At 46.2% G+C, this 17,407-nt stretch overlaps 1 protein-coding gene across 1 annotated transcript in view; it reads right to left on the minus strand.

Annotated features, from left to right (window-relative positions):
• Positions 1-2,265: 2,265 nt before the first annotated feature.
• klf15 (Kruppel like factor 15) overlaps positions 2,266-17,407 on the minus strand; it is a 28,452-nt gene continuing 13,310 nt past the window's right edge. Inside the window, exon 3 of the mRNA XM_070895634.1 lies at positions 2,266-6,792. Coding sequence (XP_070751735.1) covers positions 6,624-6,792 — 169 coding nt within the window. The 3' untranslated portion in view covers positions 2,266-6,623. The remainder of the gene's footprint in view (positions 6,793-17,407) is intronic.

The raw sequence follows: 17,407 nt of genomic DNA on the forward strand, positions 1-17,407 counted from the left end.
GTACTTGGGTTGTCGTGCGCTCCTTCCGCTGTCGACGCTTGCCTTCCGCGTGCTCCCGGTGAAAAGACTCGAGGTCTTCGGCGCCTTCCCGGATGCTTCTCCTCCACTTTGATTTTATTTTAACAGATCCCTCTGTCTCGGTCTCTATTTTTTTTGGTTCCTATTTTGTTCTTCCCTTTCATGCTTATGCCCACTCTGTACCTCTAACTTCCCACTAAACTTACATTTCTAAAGCGCCTTTAATGTAGTCAAATGTCTCTAGGTGCTTCACAGAAGTGTTATCAAACTACAATTGACAACGAGCCAAAGATGGCGATATTGGGACAGGTGGCAGTCGGTTTTAAGGAGCATCTTAAAGGAGGAGAGGTTAGGGAAGGAATTCCGGAGCTTAGGGCCCAGGCAGCTGAAGGCTCGGCTGCCAATGGGGGAGCGATTAACATCGCAGATACATGTGAGGGCAGAATTGGAGAAGCGCAGAGATCTCATGTCTGGGGGGGGTTGTGGGGCTAGTGAAGGTTAGAGAGATAGGGAGGGGCAAGGCCATGGAGGGATTTGATGTAATGATGATGTAATATATGCACCTGGGGGTATGCTCACAGGTTTGGGGAGCTGTTGCACTGTGGGTGGCTTAGCCAGTCACGTGATCATAAAATCATAGAAATTTACAGCACGGAAGGAGGCCATTTCGGCCCATCGTGTCCCATCGGCTGCCAAAGAGGCTGTCCAGCCTAATTTCCAGCTCTTGGTCTGTAGTCCTGCAGGTTACGGCACTTCAAGTGCACATCCAAGTAATTTTTAAATGTGATGAGGGTTTCTGCCTTCACCACCCTTTCAGGCACCTTTGTTTACAAGACTCAATAAAACCCAGTCAGTTGGGTCTAGGTCATCCACGATGAGGTATGCAATTGTGAGCCTAGTGGATGAACTGGTAATGTGTAGTGTGATTGTTAAACCTTTGTGAATAAACCAACTCGCTCTTAATAGCAATGTGTTGCTAAGAATTCTTAAGCAAAGAACCCATGAAGCAAATACATTACTGAGGAGAATTTTAAAATCGATGCATTGCCGGACCGGGGTCAGGCTAACCATGGGGTAATGGGGCTGCAGCCCCAGGCCCACCACATAAATGTAGGGAAAAAAAAGACCTCCCAAATAGCTTGAATAGAATAGTCAATAAGAGAGGAAAAACAAACCAAGGGAAATATTGTTTATTGGCCTAACATGCACATAACTATTTTTGCAGAGAAAAGATCTTTGCTATTTGTACATACGTATCGGAATCTCGAGGCCGAATTTGGTCAAGGTCTCCGCGCGCCCAAGTTCCACCAATGGCAGGGTTTTCATCGCCGAGGTCCCTTGAATGTCGGGGGGGCGGCAAATCCACGATATACACCACCAACCTGGGCGGTAGCTCTCATTCTCGGCGGCAGAGGCGCTTACTGCCTAAGTGCCATCGAGGATGGAGTCAGGCCCACGGAGGGTCGAACAGCTAAAAAAATGATCCGAGGACCTTCAGGAGAGCCCATCCAGGTAAGTACCTGTAAAGAAATAATTTTAAAACATTCCACTTACCTTTTTTCACAGAATCTTGACACTCACTATTCAGGACAGCAGTCCACTGTCGTTCCCCGCCTGCACCAATCTCTACGGGTGGGAGTCTACTTACGTGCCGCCGACGTCGGCGGGCACTTCCCGGCGGCTCTCCCCCTCCGTCCCACCCGTCCAGGCCATGTCGAAAGTGGCACTGGGCAGTTCGAGCAGAGGAATGTCGGCAGCGGCAGCAAGTTCAGCATTTCGGCCCCGTAGTATTGCACTGTTACAAGAAGCACAATATATACCTACTTGACACAGAATATATCGACCTATGTTTTCATACTCAGAATCATACACGTGATGTAATGAACATGAGCAAACATAACTATCGGCCCATTGGGATCAGTTTACCCCAGGGCCATCCGGCCTTTAATCCTGCCCAGTGTAGGTCAGCGAGTGCAGAAGGTGATGGGTGAAGGATTTAGGATTTGGATGAGCTCCTGTACATGGAGGATGGAACGTGGAACGTGGGAAAGTGTGGAGTGATGGGGTTACGGTGAGTCCTAACCACATCGCAGCATTTTGCCGACAGTGTTGTGGGACATCGACGATGCAATTGGCAAGTCTAATTTTATCAATAAAACAGGCACAATTATGCAGAAATTCTCTCATACTCTGAATTTAATATTTCGTTCAAAAGTACATATATATTTTATTTTATACGACAAAGAAAATATACAGAATTGCTTTGTATGTACATGTTTTACAGTGTAATTCACAAAATTTACATAATCAGTGAGGCATCTCAAATAGGTTAATGATATTATAGGCTAACTCCATATGGACTCTGTACATACATTCATAGGATGCAGACTGGACTGGTTACATTCAAAATAATGTACTGTGTCAGAATCAATGCACTGTCACATATATATATATATATATATTATATATACACTGCTTCCATACATGTGTATAAGTTACTAAATTAAAAACTCGATTCCACCTATTATAGGGATACCAATCAGGCTGAAATGTCAGAAAGGCCCTGGACTGGTCTCTAGCGGAATTAACAATTCATTTTAATTCTTGTGCGGTGAAAGTTACGGGGATTCCCATGGGCTTGGGGGGAGGGGAGAGGGGGGCATTACCAGGACTGGCTAACATAATTTCATCAGAGTGCTGCTATCTAAGGACAGGGGATAGGAAGAGGGGAGGGGCCAGGGTCAAGGCAGGGCTGGGATCGAGGCGGGGCCAGGGTAGAGTCGAGGCGCGGCAGATAAGGGGGCATGGTTTTGCTCTGATGGTCTCTCTCGTCTCACGGTCAAATCTTCGTGGGTTCAAGTCCCATAATCCAGGCCGACGCAACCAATGCAGTACGGAGGGAGCGCTGCACTGTCAGAGGTGCCATCTTTCGGATGAGATGTTAAAGCGAGGCCCCTTCTGCTCCCTCCAGTAGATGTAAAAGATCCCATGGCCACTATTTCGAAGAAGAGCAGTGGAGTTCTCCCCGGTGTCCTGGGGCCAATATGTATCCCTCAACCAACATCAAAAACAGATTATCTGGTCATTATCGCATTGCTGTTTGTGGGAGCTTGCTGTGCGCAAACTGGTGGCCGCGTTGCCTACATTACAACAGTGACTACATTTCAAGAAGCACTTAATTGGCTGTAAAGCGCTTTGGGATGTCTTGAGGTGGTGAAAGACACGGGCCTTTCTTTTAAGGAAAAACTGCATTCTGTGTTACAAAACTGACCCTTGTGGGCCTGCTACTGGATTTAAAAACTCCTCCCCAGACAAGCAACACAAAAACCATTCGGGTTGAAAGTTCATGAGGCAGTTTCCCTCGCTGCAGTGCCGGCCCGACAAGGAGCAGTCCTCGGTGCTTGCAATTCCACACGCAGGTCAACAGAAACAGAGCCCTGGACTAGGAGTTTAACTGGGTGACCTGCACAGCTGGTGCGATAACCTGTGTTTCTCAAACTGCAACCACTTTCAGTTCCAGCCACTCACTAAACACACGACTGAATTGATGTCCAGGCATCATGGTTTCCCAACCAGGCAACTGAAATCCTCACCTGGGGTAGTATTCTAAAAGATTTTACGTTTCCAAATCAATGATTTGGAAGAGGGGACCAAATGTAATATATCCAAGTTTGCTGATGATACAAAGCTAGGTGGGAATGTAAGTTGTGAGGAGGATGCAAAGAGACTTCAAGGGGATATAGACAGACTAAGTGAGTGGGCAAGTAAATGGCAAATGGAATATAATGTGGAGAAATGTGAAGTTATCCACTTTGGTAGGAAAAAAAAAGTAGAGTATTTTTTTTTTTTAAATGGTGAGAGATTGGGAAATGTTGGTGTTAAGGGGGACCTGGGTGTCCTTGTACACAAATCACTGAAAGTTAACATGCAGGTACAGCAAGCAATTAAGAAAGCAAATGGTATGTTGGCCTTTATTACGAGAGGATTTGAGTATAAGAGTAAAGGCGTCTTACTGCAATTATATAGAGCCCTGGGTGAGACCACACCTGGAGTATTGTGTAAAGTTTTGGTCTCCTTACCCAAGGAAGGATATACTTGACATAGAGAGAGCCCCTTATCTTGAGACTGTGACCCCTGGTTCTAGACTCTCCAGCCGGGGGAAACAACCTCTTAGCATCTACCCTGTCAATCCCCCTCAAAATCTTATATATGTTTCAATGAGATCACCTCTCATTCTTCTAAACTCCAGAGAGTATAGGCCCAATCTACTCAATCTCTCCTCACAGGACAGCCTTCTCATCCCAAGAATCAATCTAGTCAGGGCAGGTTTGCAAGGGTTTATCTATTTCTGTCGAAAGTCAAAACATCGCAGGAAGAACGCTTCAAAAATCTAAGGAGCGGGCTGGAATTCAAAGGCCGTGCGATATTATTCAGCACATCCCACTTCTTCATATTAAGGAAAATATCCAACTAAACACATTACAGAACTTCCAACCTCAGGAACATTGGAATTACTGAATGGAACTAGACCCAGGTCCATCTAGTTCTCCTATCTAGTGTCAGTGTTGGCTCAGTAGGAAGCACTCTTGCCCTTTGGGTCAGAAGGTTGTGGATTCAAGTCCCATTCCAGGTAATTGAGCACAAAAAATCTAGGTTGACACTCCAGGGCTGAGGGAGTGCTACACTGTCAGAGGCGCCGTCTTTCAGATGAGACGTTAAACCAAGGTCCCGTCTGCTCTCTCAGGTGGACGTAAAAGATCCCACGGCACTATTTCAAAGAAGAGCAGGGGAGTTCTCCCCCAGTGTCCTGGCCAATACTTATCCCTCAATGAATATCACTAAAACAGATTATCTGGTCATTATCACATTGCTGTTTGTGGGAGCTTGCTGTGTGCAAATTGGCTGCCGTGTTTCCTACATTACATAAAGAACATAAGAATTAGGAGCAGGAGTCGGCCATTCGGCCCCTCGAGCCTGCTCCGCCGTTCAATAAGATCATGGCTGATCATCGACCTCAACTCCACTTTCCCTCCCGATCTCCATATCCCTTGATTCCCCTAGAGTCCAAACATCTATCGATCTCAGCCTTGAATATAATCAACGACTGAGCATCCACAGCCCTCTGGGGTAGAGAATGCCAAAGATTCACACCTTCCGAGAGAAGAAATTGCTCCTCATCTCAGTCCTAGATGGCCGACCCCTTATCCTGAGACTGTGACCCCTGGTTCTAGACACTCCAGCCCGGGGAAAACATCCTCCCTGCATCTACCCTGTCAATCCCCCTCAGAATCTTGTATGTGTCACTGAGATCACCTTTCCTTCTAAACTCCAGAGAGTATACGGTCATTCTACACAATCTCTCATCATAGGACAACCCTCCCATCCCAGGGATCAGTCTGATGAACCTCCATTGCACCGCCTCCAAGGCAAGTATATCCTTCCTGAGATAAGGAGACCAAAACTGTGCACAGTACTCCAGATGTGGTCTCACCAAGGCCCTGTAGAATTGTAGCAGGACTTCCTAAAACAGTGACGACACTTCAAAAAATACTTCATTGGCTGGAAAGCACTTTGGGACGTCCTGAGGTTATGAAAGGCGCTATAGAAATGCAACACTTTCTGCTTTTTAAAAGTCACCCATGTAAGTTTGCACTGGAATTACATGCAGGTCAGATGGGATGAGGCCGATTGGTTCCCTGAAGTGCATTAGTTGGGTTTTTGCAACATTCTGGCAGCTTCCATGGTCTGGTGTCAGCCCACAAATTTCTTGAATTCATTTTCACAACTTGCCAGTTAGGATTTGAACTCGCGACCTCTCGGTTGTGAGCCCAGTATCAGAATGACTACATGACGATAATGAGATCATCGAATCATACAGCACGGGAGAAGGCCATTCGGCTTCATCGTGCCTGTACCGGCTCGGTGAAAGTGCCATCCAATTAGGCCCACACTCCCCCTGCTCTCTCCCCGTAGCCCTGCACATTTGAGATGTGCCTCTATGTTTAAAGAAAACAGGCCGAATGTTCAAATTTGAGGGGAACAATATGGACTTTTGGTGTAATATTCCCATATTTTCTAGACAACGTGCTCAAATAACCAAGCCAGTAACCTCAGGTGTGCTTTATGCAGAGCTGCTCACAATCCACAGTCCAGGCAGTAAACGAGGCCTTGCTGGAGGCCTCAGGGTTGAACGATGAGCTTTATAAAAAGGCCCAATTCTTCTGTGCAGGATAACGAAAGAAGCTTTACTGAAGATCCCAATCGGCGGACATTCTTCCACCGGAGACTCGGCCTGTGCTGCGTTAGTTGAAGTAGAGTTGCTAGGAGACAGGCCCAAGGTCGAAGAATTACCTCGGCAGCTGGTGGTGGCCATCTTGGTTCCATCACCGCATTGCAGCATTGAAATCAAAGGGTTAATCCTGCTCACGCTGGCCAGTCTGGTCTCGGAAGAGGTCAAAGTGCAGCAGCCTTGTTGTGGACTTCAATAAAACTGTGCATGTCCGCCACACAACGATGACTTAGAAGGTTCCCCCAGCCCCCACACCGCCTATCGGTTCGAAATCCAGTGCAGTTCTTGGCTGCTGCTCGGTCAGTGTTTGCGATGGTCAGTTGACGGGTCGGACTGTCCGACCGCTTCTGGGGAACCGATGCACCTTGACGTGTTTGGACAGGTGGTCACTGCGGGCAAATTTCTTTTCACAAACTGGACACTGGTACGGTTTGACTCCAGAGTGTGAGCGCCTGTGTCTGGACAGCTCATCGGACCTCGAGAACCTGAAATAAAGCAGCACATAGGTTAGCCGGTCATCCGCCACCATCGGTTCGCCCATGGCCAATCATCTCTTCTTCCCATGTCCAATTTTAGCCCCTCCTCACTCGAAGGTGGCGACTCTTGCTGGGTTCAGGCTCCAAGGGATAAATTGTGAGGGCAGACTGGGCTTGTATTCCCTGGAGTTTAGACGATTAAGCGCTGACCTAACCGAGGTGTTTTAAGATGATTAAAGGATTTGATAGGAGCTCTTCTTCCAACTATCCCAACGCACTCCTGACTGGCCTCCCACATTCTACCCTATGTAAAGTTCAGCTCATCCAAAACTCGGCTGCCCGTGTCCTAACTCGCACCAAGTCCCGATCACCCATCACCCACTGTGCTCGCTGACCTACATCAGCTTTCGGTTAAGCAACGCCTCGATTTCTAAATTCTCATCCTTGTTTACAAATCTCTCCATGGCCTCGTCCCTCCCCATCTCTATAATCTCCTCCAGACCCACCCTGAGATATGCAAGTGCGTATCGTACCGAGAGGGTTACATTATGAGGACAGGTTGCACAGCCTAGGCTTGTGTTCCCTCGAGTGTGGAAGGTTGAGGGTTGATCTAATCGAGGTGTTTAAGATGATTAAAGAGGTTGATAGGGTCGATAGAGAGAAACCATTTCCTCTGGTGGGGGGAGTCCAGAACAAGGGGGCGTAACCTTAAAATTAGAGCCAGGCCGTTCGGGAATGATGTCAGGAAGCACTTCTTCACACAAAGAGTGCTGGGAATCTGGGACTCTCTCTCCCAAAAACGCTGCTGAGGGAATTGAAAATATCAAAATGGAGATTGATAGATTTTTGTTGGGTAAGGGTATTTAGGGTTAAGGAACCAAGGTGGGTAGATGGAGTTAAGATACAGATCAGCTGCGATCTTGTCAGATTGATGATATAAATACCATCGCTCTTCCTCTTGTAGACATATTGCTGCATCTGGAAGTCCAAATTGGTTGTGGCCCGGTGGGTAGAAACAGCAAGGGTTTGAGGACATCCTCGTGCTTCATGTGAGGTACAGAGGTTTGGAGGAACAGAGGGATCTTGGAGTGGAATGTATGACCACAGATCCTTAAAGGTAGCAGGACAGGTCGATAAGATCATTAAAAAAGGTATACGGAATACTTGCCTTTATTAGCTGAGGCATAGAATACAAGAGCAGGGGGGGGCGGGGGGGGGGGGGGTTATGCTTGAAATGTATACAACACTAGTTAGGCTGCAGCTAGAGTTTTGCGTGCAGTTCTGGTCACCACATTACAGAAAAGATGTGATTGCACTAGAGAGGGTAGAGAGGAGATTTACGAAGATGTTGCCAGGACTGGAAAACTTTAGCTATGAGGAAAAATTGGATAGGCTGGAGTTGTTCTCCTTGGCTGAGGGGAGATTTAATTGAGGTGTATAAAATTATGAGAGTCTTGGATAGAGTGGATAGGAAGGACCTGTTTCCCTTAGCAGAGGGGTCAATAACCAGGGGGGCATAGATTTAAAGTAATTGGTAAAAGGATTAGAGGGGAGATGAGGAAACATTACTTCACGCAGAGGGTGGTGGGGGTCTGGAACTCACTGCCTGAAAGGTTGGTAGAGGCAGAAACCCTCACCACATTTAAAAAGTACTTGGATGTGCACTTGAAGTGTTGTAACCTGCAGGGCAACGGACCAAGAACTGGAAAGTGGGATTAGGCTGCCGGCGCGGACACAATGAGCTGAAAGCCCTCCTTCTGTGTCGTAATTTTCTATGATTCTATGATACATCCCGAGTGGCTTCATGACCTCCTCCTGTTCCTACGGTGCAATGAGTCTGAATTTCAACACGGTGAAGATGCAAGGTGTGTGTGGGATGGAACAGTTAGGAGACTGGAGAGAGGACAGCTCTGACTGGAGTGGCATTGATTAAAAAAAAAAGGGGGGAAGGGTTAGAGAGTTTAAACAATACATCTTTCTGTAAATCTTCACCACTTCAACTGTCTCTTGAAACACCCAGTCACCGTTTACACCTCCTCTACACCCATCTTGTGTTTCTCTATTTGTCCCAATCCCCAAACCCCTCTTTGAATTTGCACCCATTCCCCCTTTCATCATGTACTAGTAGACAGTGGATGCATTGGTTGTGATCTTCCAAAATTCCATAGATTCTAGAACGGTCCCAGCAGATTGGAAGGTAGTAACTATAAACCCGCTGTTCAAGAAAGGAGGGAGAGAGAAAACTGGGAACTAAAGGCCAGTGAGCCCGACATCAGTCGTCGGGAAAATGCTGGAATCCATTATTAAGGAAGTGGTAACAGGGCACTTAGAAAATCATAATATAATTAGGTAGAGGTGATCTCACTGAAACATACAAAATTCTGCGGGGGTTGACAGGATAGATGCTGAGAGGCTGTTTCCCCCCTGGCTGGAGAATCTAGAACTAGGGGGCACAGTCTCACGGTAAGGGGACGGCCATTTACAACAACAACAACTTTTATTTATATAGCGCCTTTAACACAGTAAAACGTCCCAAGGCGCTTCACAGCAGTGCTACAAGACAAAAAAAGTAAATTGGACAACGAGCCACACAAGAAATTACAGCAGGTGACCAGAGGTTTGGTCAAAGTGGTTGGTTTTAAGGTGCGTCTTTGAAGGAGGAGAGAGAGTTAGAGATGGGGAGAGGTTTAGGCAGGGAGTTCCAGAGCTTGGTGCCCAGATAGCTGAGGGCACGGCCACCGATGGTTGAGCGGTTATGAATCAGGGATGCTCAGAAGGGCAGAATTAGAGGAGCGCAGACATCTCGGGGCACGGGGGGGCAGGGGTTGAGAGGCTCAAAGAGATTACAGAGATAGGGAGGGACAAGGCCATGGAGGGATTTGTAAACAAGGATGAGAATTTTGAAATCGAGCCACTGCTTAACCGGGAGCGAATGTAGGTCAGTGAGCACAGAGGGTGATGGGTGATCTGGACTTGGTGCGAGTTAGGACACGGGCTGCGAGTTTTGGATCACCTCTGGTTTACGTAGGGTAGAATGTGGGAGGCCAGCCAGGAGTGCATTGGAATAGTCAAGTCTAGAGGTAACAAAGGCATGGATGAGGGTTTCAGCAGCAGATGAGCTGAGGCAGGGGCGGAGATGGTCGATGTTACGGAGGTGGAAATAGGCGGTTTTAGGTATGTTGCAGATATGTGGCCAGAAGCTCAATTCAAGGTCAAATATGACGCAGACTGAGATGAGGAGAAATTTCTTGACTAGAGGGCTGTGAATTTTTGGAATTCTCGATCCCAGAGGGCTGTGGAGGCTCAGTCGTTGAGTATATGCAAGGCCGAGAGCAATAGATTTTTGGACTCTAGGGGAACGAAGGGATATAGAGATCGGGCGGGAAAGTGGAGTTGAGGTCAACTTCCCCTGCAGTCAGAATCAGGGAAGTCATAACGGGGAACAAAGAAATGGCAGACCAATTGAACAAGTACTTTGGTTCGGTATTCACTAAGGAGGACACAAACAACCTTCCGGATATAAAAGGGGTCAGGGGGTCGAGTAAGAAGGAGGAACTGAGGGAAATCCTTATTAGTCGGGAAATTGTGTTGGGGAAATTGATGGGATTGAAGGCCAATAAATCAACAGGGCCTAATGGAATGCATGCCAGAGTACTTAAGGAGGTGGCCTTGGAAATAGTGGATGCATTGACAGTCATTTTACAACATTCCATAGACTCTGGATCAGCTCCTATGGAGTGGAGGGTAGCCAATGTAACCCTACTTTTTAAAAAAAGGAGGGAGCGAGAAAACAGGGAATTATAGACCGGTCAGCCTGACATCGATAGTGGGTAAAATGATGGAATCAATTATTAAGGATGTCATAGCAGCGCATTTGGAAAGAGGTGACATGATAGGTCCAAGTCAGCATGGATTTGTGAAAGGGAAATCATGCTTAACAAATCTTCTGGAATTTTTTGAGGATGTTTCCAGTAGAGTGGACAAGGGAGAACCAGTTGATGTGGTGTATTTGGACTTTCAGAAGGCTTTCGACAAGGTCCCACACAAGAGATTAATGTGCAAAGTTAAAGCACATGGGATTGGGGGTAGTGTGCTGACGTGGATTGAGAACTGGTTGTCAGACAGGAAGCAAAGAGTAGGAGTAAATGGGTACTTTTCAGAATGGCAGGCAGTGACTAGTGGCGTACCGCAAGGTTCTGTGCTGGGGCCCCAGCTGTTTACACTGTACATTAATGATTTAGACGAGGGGATTAAATGTAGTATCTCCAAATTTGCGGATGACATTAAGTTGGGTGGCAGTGTGAGCTACAAGGATGATGCTATGAGGCTGCAGAGTGACTTGGATAGGTTAGGTGAGTGGGCAAATGCATGGCAGATGAAGTATAATGTGAATAAATGTGAGGTTATCCACTTTGGTGGTAAAAACAGAGAGAGAGAGAGACTATTATCTGAATGGTGACAGATTAGGAAAAGGGGAGGTGCAACGAGACCTGGGTGTCATGGTACATCAGTCATTGAAGGTTGGCATGCAGGTACAGCAGGCGGTTAAGAAAGCAAATGGCATGTTGGCCTTCATAGCGAGGGGATTTGAGTACAGGGGCAGGGAGGTGTTACTACAGTTGTACAGGGCCTTGGTGAGGCCACACCTGGAGTATTGTGTGCAGTTTTGGTCTCCTAACTTGAGGAAGGACATTCTTGCTATTGAGGGAGTGCAGCGAAGGTTCACCAGACTGATTCCCAGGATGGCGGGACTGACATACCAAGAAAGACTGGATCAACTGGGCTTGTATTCACTGGAGTTCAGAAGAATGAGAGGGGATCTCATAGAAACGTTTAAAATTCTGACGGCTTTAGACAGGTTAGATGCAGGAAGAATGTTCCCAATGTTGGGGAAGTCCAGAACCAGGGGTCACAGTCTGAGGATAAGGGGTAAGCCATTTAGGACCGAGATGAGGAGAAACTTCTTCACCCAGAGAGTGGTGAACCTGTGGAATTCTCTACCACAGAAAGTTGTTGAGGCCAATTCACTTAATATATTCAAAAAGGAGTTAGATGTAGTCCTTACTACTAGGGGGATCAAGGGGTATGGCGAGAAAGCAGGAATGGGGTACTGAAGTTGCATGTTCAGCCATGAACTCATTGAATGGCGGTGCAGGCTCGAAGGGCCGAATGGCCTACTCCTGCACCTATTTTCTATGTTTCTATGAGACCGAAAGTCCGTAAAGTGCCTAAACGAAAGATGACGTGCTATTCCAGTGTAGGAGACCGAGGACACAGAGGTCAGAGTGGGAATGCAGTGGAGAATTAAAGTTACAGGCGACTGGAAGCTCAGGGTCACACTTGCAGACTGAACGGAGGTGCTCCGCAAAGCAGTCACCCAATCTCCCCAATATAGAGGAGACCACATCGTGAGCAGCGAATACAGTATACTAAATTGTAAGAAGTGCAAGTAAATCGCTGTTTCGTCTGGAAGGACTGTTTGGGTCCCTGGATAGTGGGAAGGAAGGAGGGAAAAGGGTAGGCGTTGCATCTCCTGCGCTCGCACGGGAAGGTGGGAAGGGGAAGGGGTTGCTGGGGGTGACTGCGGAATGGACCAGGGTGTCGCGGAGGGAGCAGTCCCTTCAGAATGCTGAGAGAGGAGGGGAGGGGAGAAGATGCGTTTGGTGGTGAGATCATGCTGGAAGTGGTGGAAATGGCAGAGGATGATCAGACATTCACTGTGCATTCAATTTCCACCCTTCCCTCACCTTCACATGGTCCATCTCCAACTCTTCCCTTCCCTTCCCTTCCACAACTTCTCTGTCTCCATCGCTGGAAATAGACTATTGACAAACATTCATTATAAGACCACTGACTCCCACAGCTACCTGGACTTGTACTTCTTTCAATTTAGTATTCGCTGCTCATAATGTGGAACAGCAGCTCAGCTTTCATTTAGGCATTTTACAGCTTTCTGGACTCAACGTGGAGTTCAACAATTTCAAACCTTAACCTCTGTCCATATTTTGCTCCCTTTCTTTTAACCACCACCCTGCCGATCATATGTATTTTTTCCCCATGGCAGCTAGTAATTGTACTGCCATTCACATCCTGTCTATACTATTTGTTTTCTAACACCTGCCATTACCATTTCAAGTCTCTGTAATCTCTCCTGCCTGCCACCCTATCACAGACCTTCCCTTTTGTTCTTTCCTCCCCTCTTCAGTGCTCCTTAAGAATCTGTTCATTTCGAACATTCGCCAATTCTGACAAAGGGTCATCAACCCGAAATGTTAACTCTGTCTCTCCACAGATGCTGCCTGGCCCGCTGAGATTTCCAGCATTTTCTGTTTTTATTTCAGATTCCACCATCCGCGGTATTTTGCTTTTGCAAGGGCAGATCAGAGGCTGGGTATTCTGCGGCAAGTGTCTCACCTCCTGACTCTCCAAAGCTTTTCCACCATCTACATTTCACAAGTTAGGAGTGTGATGGAACACTCTCCACTTGCCTGGATGGGTGCAGCTCCAACAACACAAGCTGTTCAACACCATCCAGGACAAAGCAGCCAGTTTGATCGGCACCCCATCCACCACATTAAACATTCACTCCCTCCGCCACCGGCGCATCGTAGCTGCAGTGTGCACTATCTACAAGATGCACTGCAGCAACTTGCCAAGGCTTACATAAGAACATACATAAGAAATAGGAACAGGAGTCGGCCATTTGGCCCCTCGAGCCTGCTCCGCCATTCAATATCATGGCTGATCTGATCCTGGCCGCAACTCCACTTCCCTGCCCACTACCCATAACCCTCCCTTATACAAAAATCTGTCGATCTGCACCTTAAATATATTCAAAGACCCAGCCTCTACAGCTCTGGGGTAGAGAATTCCACAGATTCACAACCCTCAGAGAAGAAATTCCTCCTCATCTCTGTTTTAAATGGGCGACCTCTTATTCTAAAACTATGCCCCCCAGTTCTCCATTCCCCCATGAGGGGAAACATCTTCTCTGCATCTACCTTGTCAAGCTCCCTCAGAATCTTATATGTTTCAATAAGATCACCTCTCATTCTTCTAAACTCCATTAGTATAGACCCAACCTTTCTTCATATGACAATCCCTTCATCTCAGGAATCAACCTCATGAACCTTCTGTGAACTACCTTCAATGCAAATATAGCCTTCCTTAAATAAGGAGACCAAAACTGTACGCAGTACTCCAGGTGTGGGCTCACCAATACCCTGTACAGTTGTAGCAGGACTTCTCTGCTTTTATACTCTATCCCCCTTGCAATAAAAGCCAACATTCCATTTGCCTTCCTGATTACATGCTGTACCTGCATACTAACTTTGTGTTTCATGCACAAGGACCCCCAGGTCCCTCTGTACTGCAGCACTTTGTAATCGCTCCCCATTTAAATAATAATTTGCTTTTTTATTTATCTTACCAAAGTGGATAACCTCACATTTTCCCACATTATACTCCATCTGCCAAATGTCTGCCCACTCACTTAGCCTGTCTATATCCATTTGTAGACTCTTTGCGTCCTCCTCACAATTTGCTTTCCCACCCATCTTTGTATCAGCAGCAAATTTGGCTACATTACACTCGGTCCCTTCATCCAAGTCATTAATATAAATTGTAAATAGTTGAGGCCCCAGCACTGATCCCTGTGGCACCCCACTAGTCACTGTTTGCCAACCTGAAAATGACCCATTTATCCCGACTCTGTTTTCTGTTAGTTAGCCAATCCTTTATCCATGCTGATATATTACCCTCAACCCCGTGAGCTCTTATCTTGTGCAGTAACCTTGTGTGTGGTACCTTATCGAATGCTTTCTGGAAATCCAAATGTACAACATCTACTGGTTCTCCTTTATCCACTCTGCTTGCAACATCCTCAAAGAACTCCAGCAAATTTGTCAAACATGGTTTCCCTTTCATAAAACCATGCTGACTCTGCTTGACTGCATTATGATTTTCTAAATGTCCTGCTACTACTTCCTTAATGATGGATTCCAACATTTTCTCAATGACAGATTTTAAGCTAACTGGTCTAAACTTTCCTGCTTTCTATCTCACTCCTTTTTTAAATAGGGGCGTTACATCCGCGGTTTTCCAGTCCGCTGGGACCTCTCCAGAATTCAGGGAATTTTGGTAGATTACAACCAATGCATCCACTATCTCTGCAGCCACTTCTTTTAAGACCCTAGGATGCAGACCATCAGGTCCAGGGGACTTGTCTGCCTTTAGTCTCATTAGTTTGCCTAGTACTTTATTTCTAGTGATAGTTTTAAGTCCCCCCCCCCCCACTCCCCAATAGCTCCTTGATATCAATTATTGGGATGTTTTTAGTGTCCTCTACCGTGAAGACTGATGCAAAATATTTGATCAAAGTCTCTGCCATTTCAGTGTTCCCCATTATTAATTCCTCAGTCGCATCCTCTAAGGGACCAACATTTACTTTCGCTACTCTCTTCCTCTTTATATACCTGTAGAAGCTCTTACTGTCTATTTTTATATTTCTTGCTAGTTTACTCTCATATGCTATCTTCTCTGTCTTTATCATTTTTTTTAAAGTCGTCCTTTGCTGGTTTCTAAAAATGTCCCAATCCTCTGGCCCTCCACTGTCCTTCCCAACATTGTATACCTTTGTTTTCAATTTGATACCATCCTTTACTTCCTGAGTTAGCCACGGATGGTTCATCCTTCCCTTAGCATCTTTATTTCTCACTGGAATAAATCTTTGCTGAGAGTTATAAAATATCTCCTTAAATGTTTGCCACAGCGATTCTACAGTCTTACCCTTTAATATATTTTCCCAGTCCACTTTGCCTTCATACCTTTGTAATTACCTTTATTTAAGTTCAGGACACTAGTTCGAGACCTAACTTTCTCACCCTCAAACTAAATTTGAAATTCTACATGTTATGATCACTCGTCCCAAGAGGTTCTTTCACTTGATCATGAATTAATCCAGACTCATTACACATTACCAGATTTAAAACATAGTTTGCTCCCTAGTTGGTTCCACAATGTATTGTTCCAAGAAACCATCCCGCATACACTCTATGAACTCTTCCTCAAGGTTACCTTTGCCAATTTGATTTGTCCAATCAATATGAAGATTAAAATCGCCCATGATTATTGTTGTACCTTTCCTACAAGCCTCCATTATTTCTTGATTTATACTCTGTGCCAGAGTGGCTACTGTTTGGGGGCCTGTAGACCACTCCCACCAGTGACTTCTTTCCCTTATTATTTCTTATCTCCAGCCAAACAGATTCTACATCTTGATCTTTTGAAGCAATATCATTTCTTACTACTGCACTGATCACATCCTTTATCAACAGAGCTACCCCACCTCCTTTTCCTTTCTGCCTATCCTTAAAAAATGGCAACTACCTCTGAATTTTTAGTTCCCAGCCTTGATCACCTTGCAACCACGTCTCTGCAATGGCTATCAGATCATACCAATTTATTTCTATTTGTGCTGTCAACTCATCTATCTGGTTAAGAATGCTTCATGCTTTTCATTTTGTTTTACATGTATACGCTATGCCCCTTCCTGTCGCACTCTGGTTATCATTACCTACATCGCTACCCTGCACTTTTGCCTTCTCCTTTCTCTTTGACTTTTCAAATTTCCACTCACTGGATCTCCCCACTATTTAGTTTAAAGCCCTATCTACAGCCCTAGTTACTCGATTCGCCGATTCACTAGTCCCAGCATGATTCAAGTAAAGTCCATCCCAACGGACATCTCTCTCTTATGCCAGTACTTGTGCCAGTGCCCCATGACCCGAAACCCATTTCTCCTACACCAGTCTTTGAGCCACACGTTCATCTCTCTGATCCTATTTACCCTATGAAAATTTGCTCATGGCTCAGGTAGTAATCCAGAGATTATTACCCTGTAGTTCTGCTTTTTAAATTTAGTCCCTAGCTGCTCATACTCCCTCAACAGAACTTCTTTCTTTGTCCTATCTATGTCATTGGTACCCACGTGGACCACGACAACTGGATCTTTCCCCTCCCACTCCAGCCTAGAGGAGATGTCCTTAACCCTAGCACCAGGCAGGCAACACAGCCTTCAGGACTCACGCTATCGGCTGCAGAGAACAGTATACAGTCCCCTACTACTCCCCCCACTTGAATGGCCCCCGTACCATGGTGCTGTCAGTTCTTTGGCAGCACCTCCCAAACCCGCGACCTCTACCGCCTAGAAGGATAAGGGCAGCAGGCACATGGGAACACCACCACCTCCACGTTCCCCTCCAAGTGACACTCCATCCTATCTTGGAAATATATCGGCTGTTCCTTCATCGTCGCTGGGTCAGAATCCTGGAACTCCCTCTCTAACAGCACTGTGGGAGCACCTTCACCACACGGACTGCAGCGGTTCAAGAAGGCAGCTTACCACCACCTTCTTAAGGGCAATTAGGGATGGGCAATAAATGCTGGCCTTGCCAGCAATGGCCACATCTCATGAATGAATAAAAAAAAATAATGATTAAGAAGTTTGCAGATGATACAAAGATTGGCTGTGTAGTTGACAGTGAGGAAGAAAGCTGTAGAATGCAGGACAGTATCGATGAACTGGTCAGGTGGGCAGAAAAGTCGCAAGTGAGGTAATGCATTT

Source organism: Pristiophorus japonicus, chromosome 12, assembly GCF_044704955.1.
Source record: "Pristiophorus japonicus isolate sPriJap1 chromosome 12, sPriJap1.hap1, whole genome shotgun sequence".
NCBI classification, from domain to species: Eukaryota; Metazoa; Chordata; class Chondrichthyes; family Pristiophoridae; genus Pristiophorus; species Pristiophorus japonicus.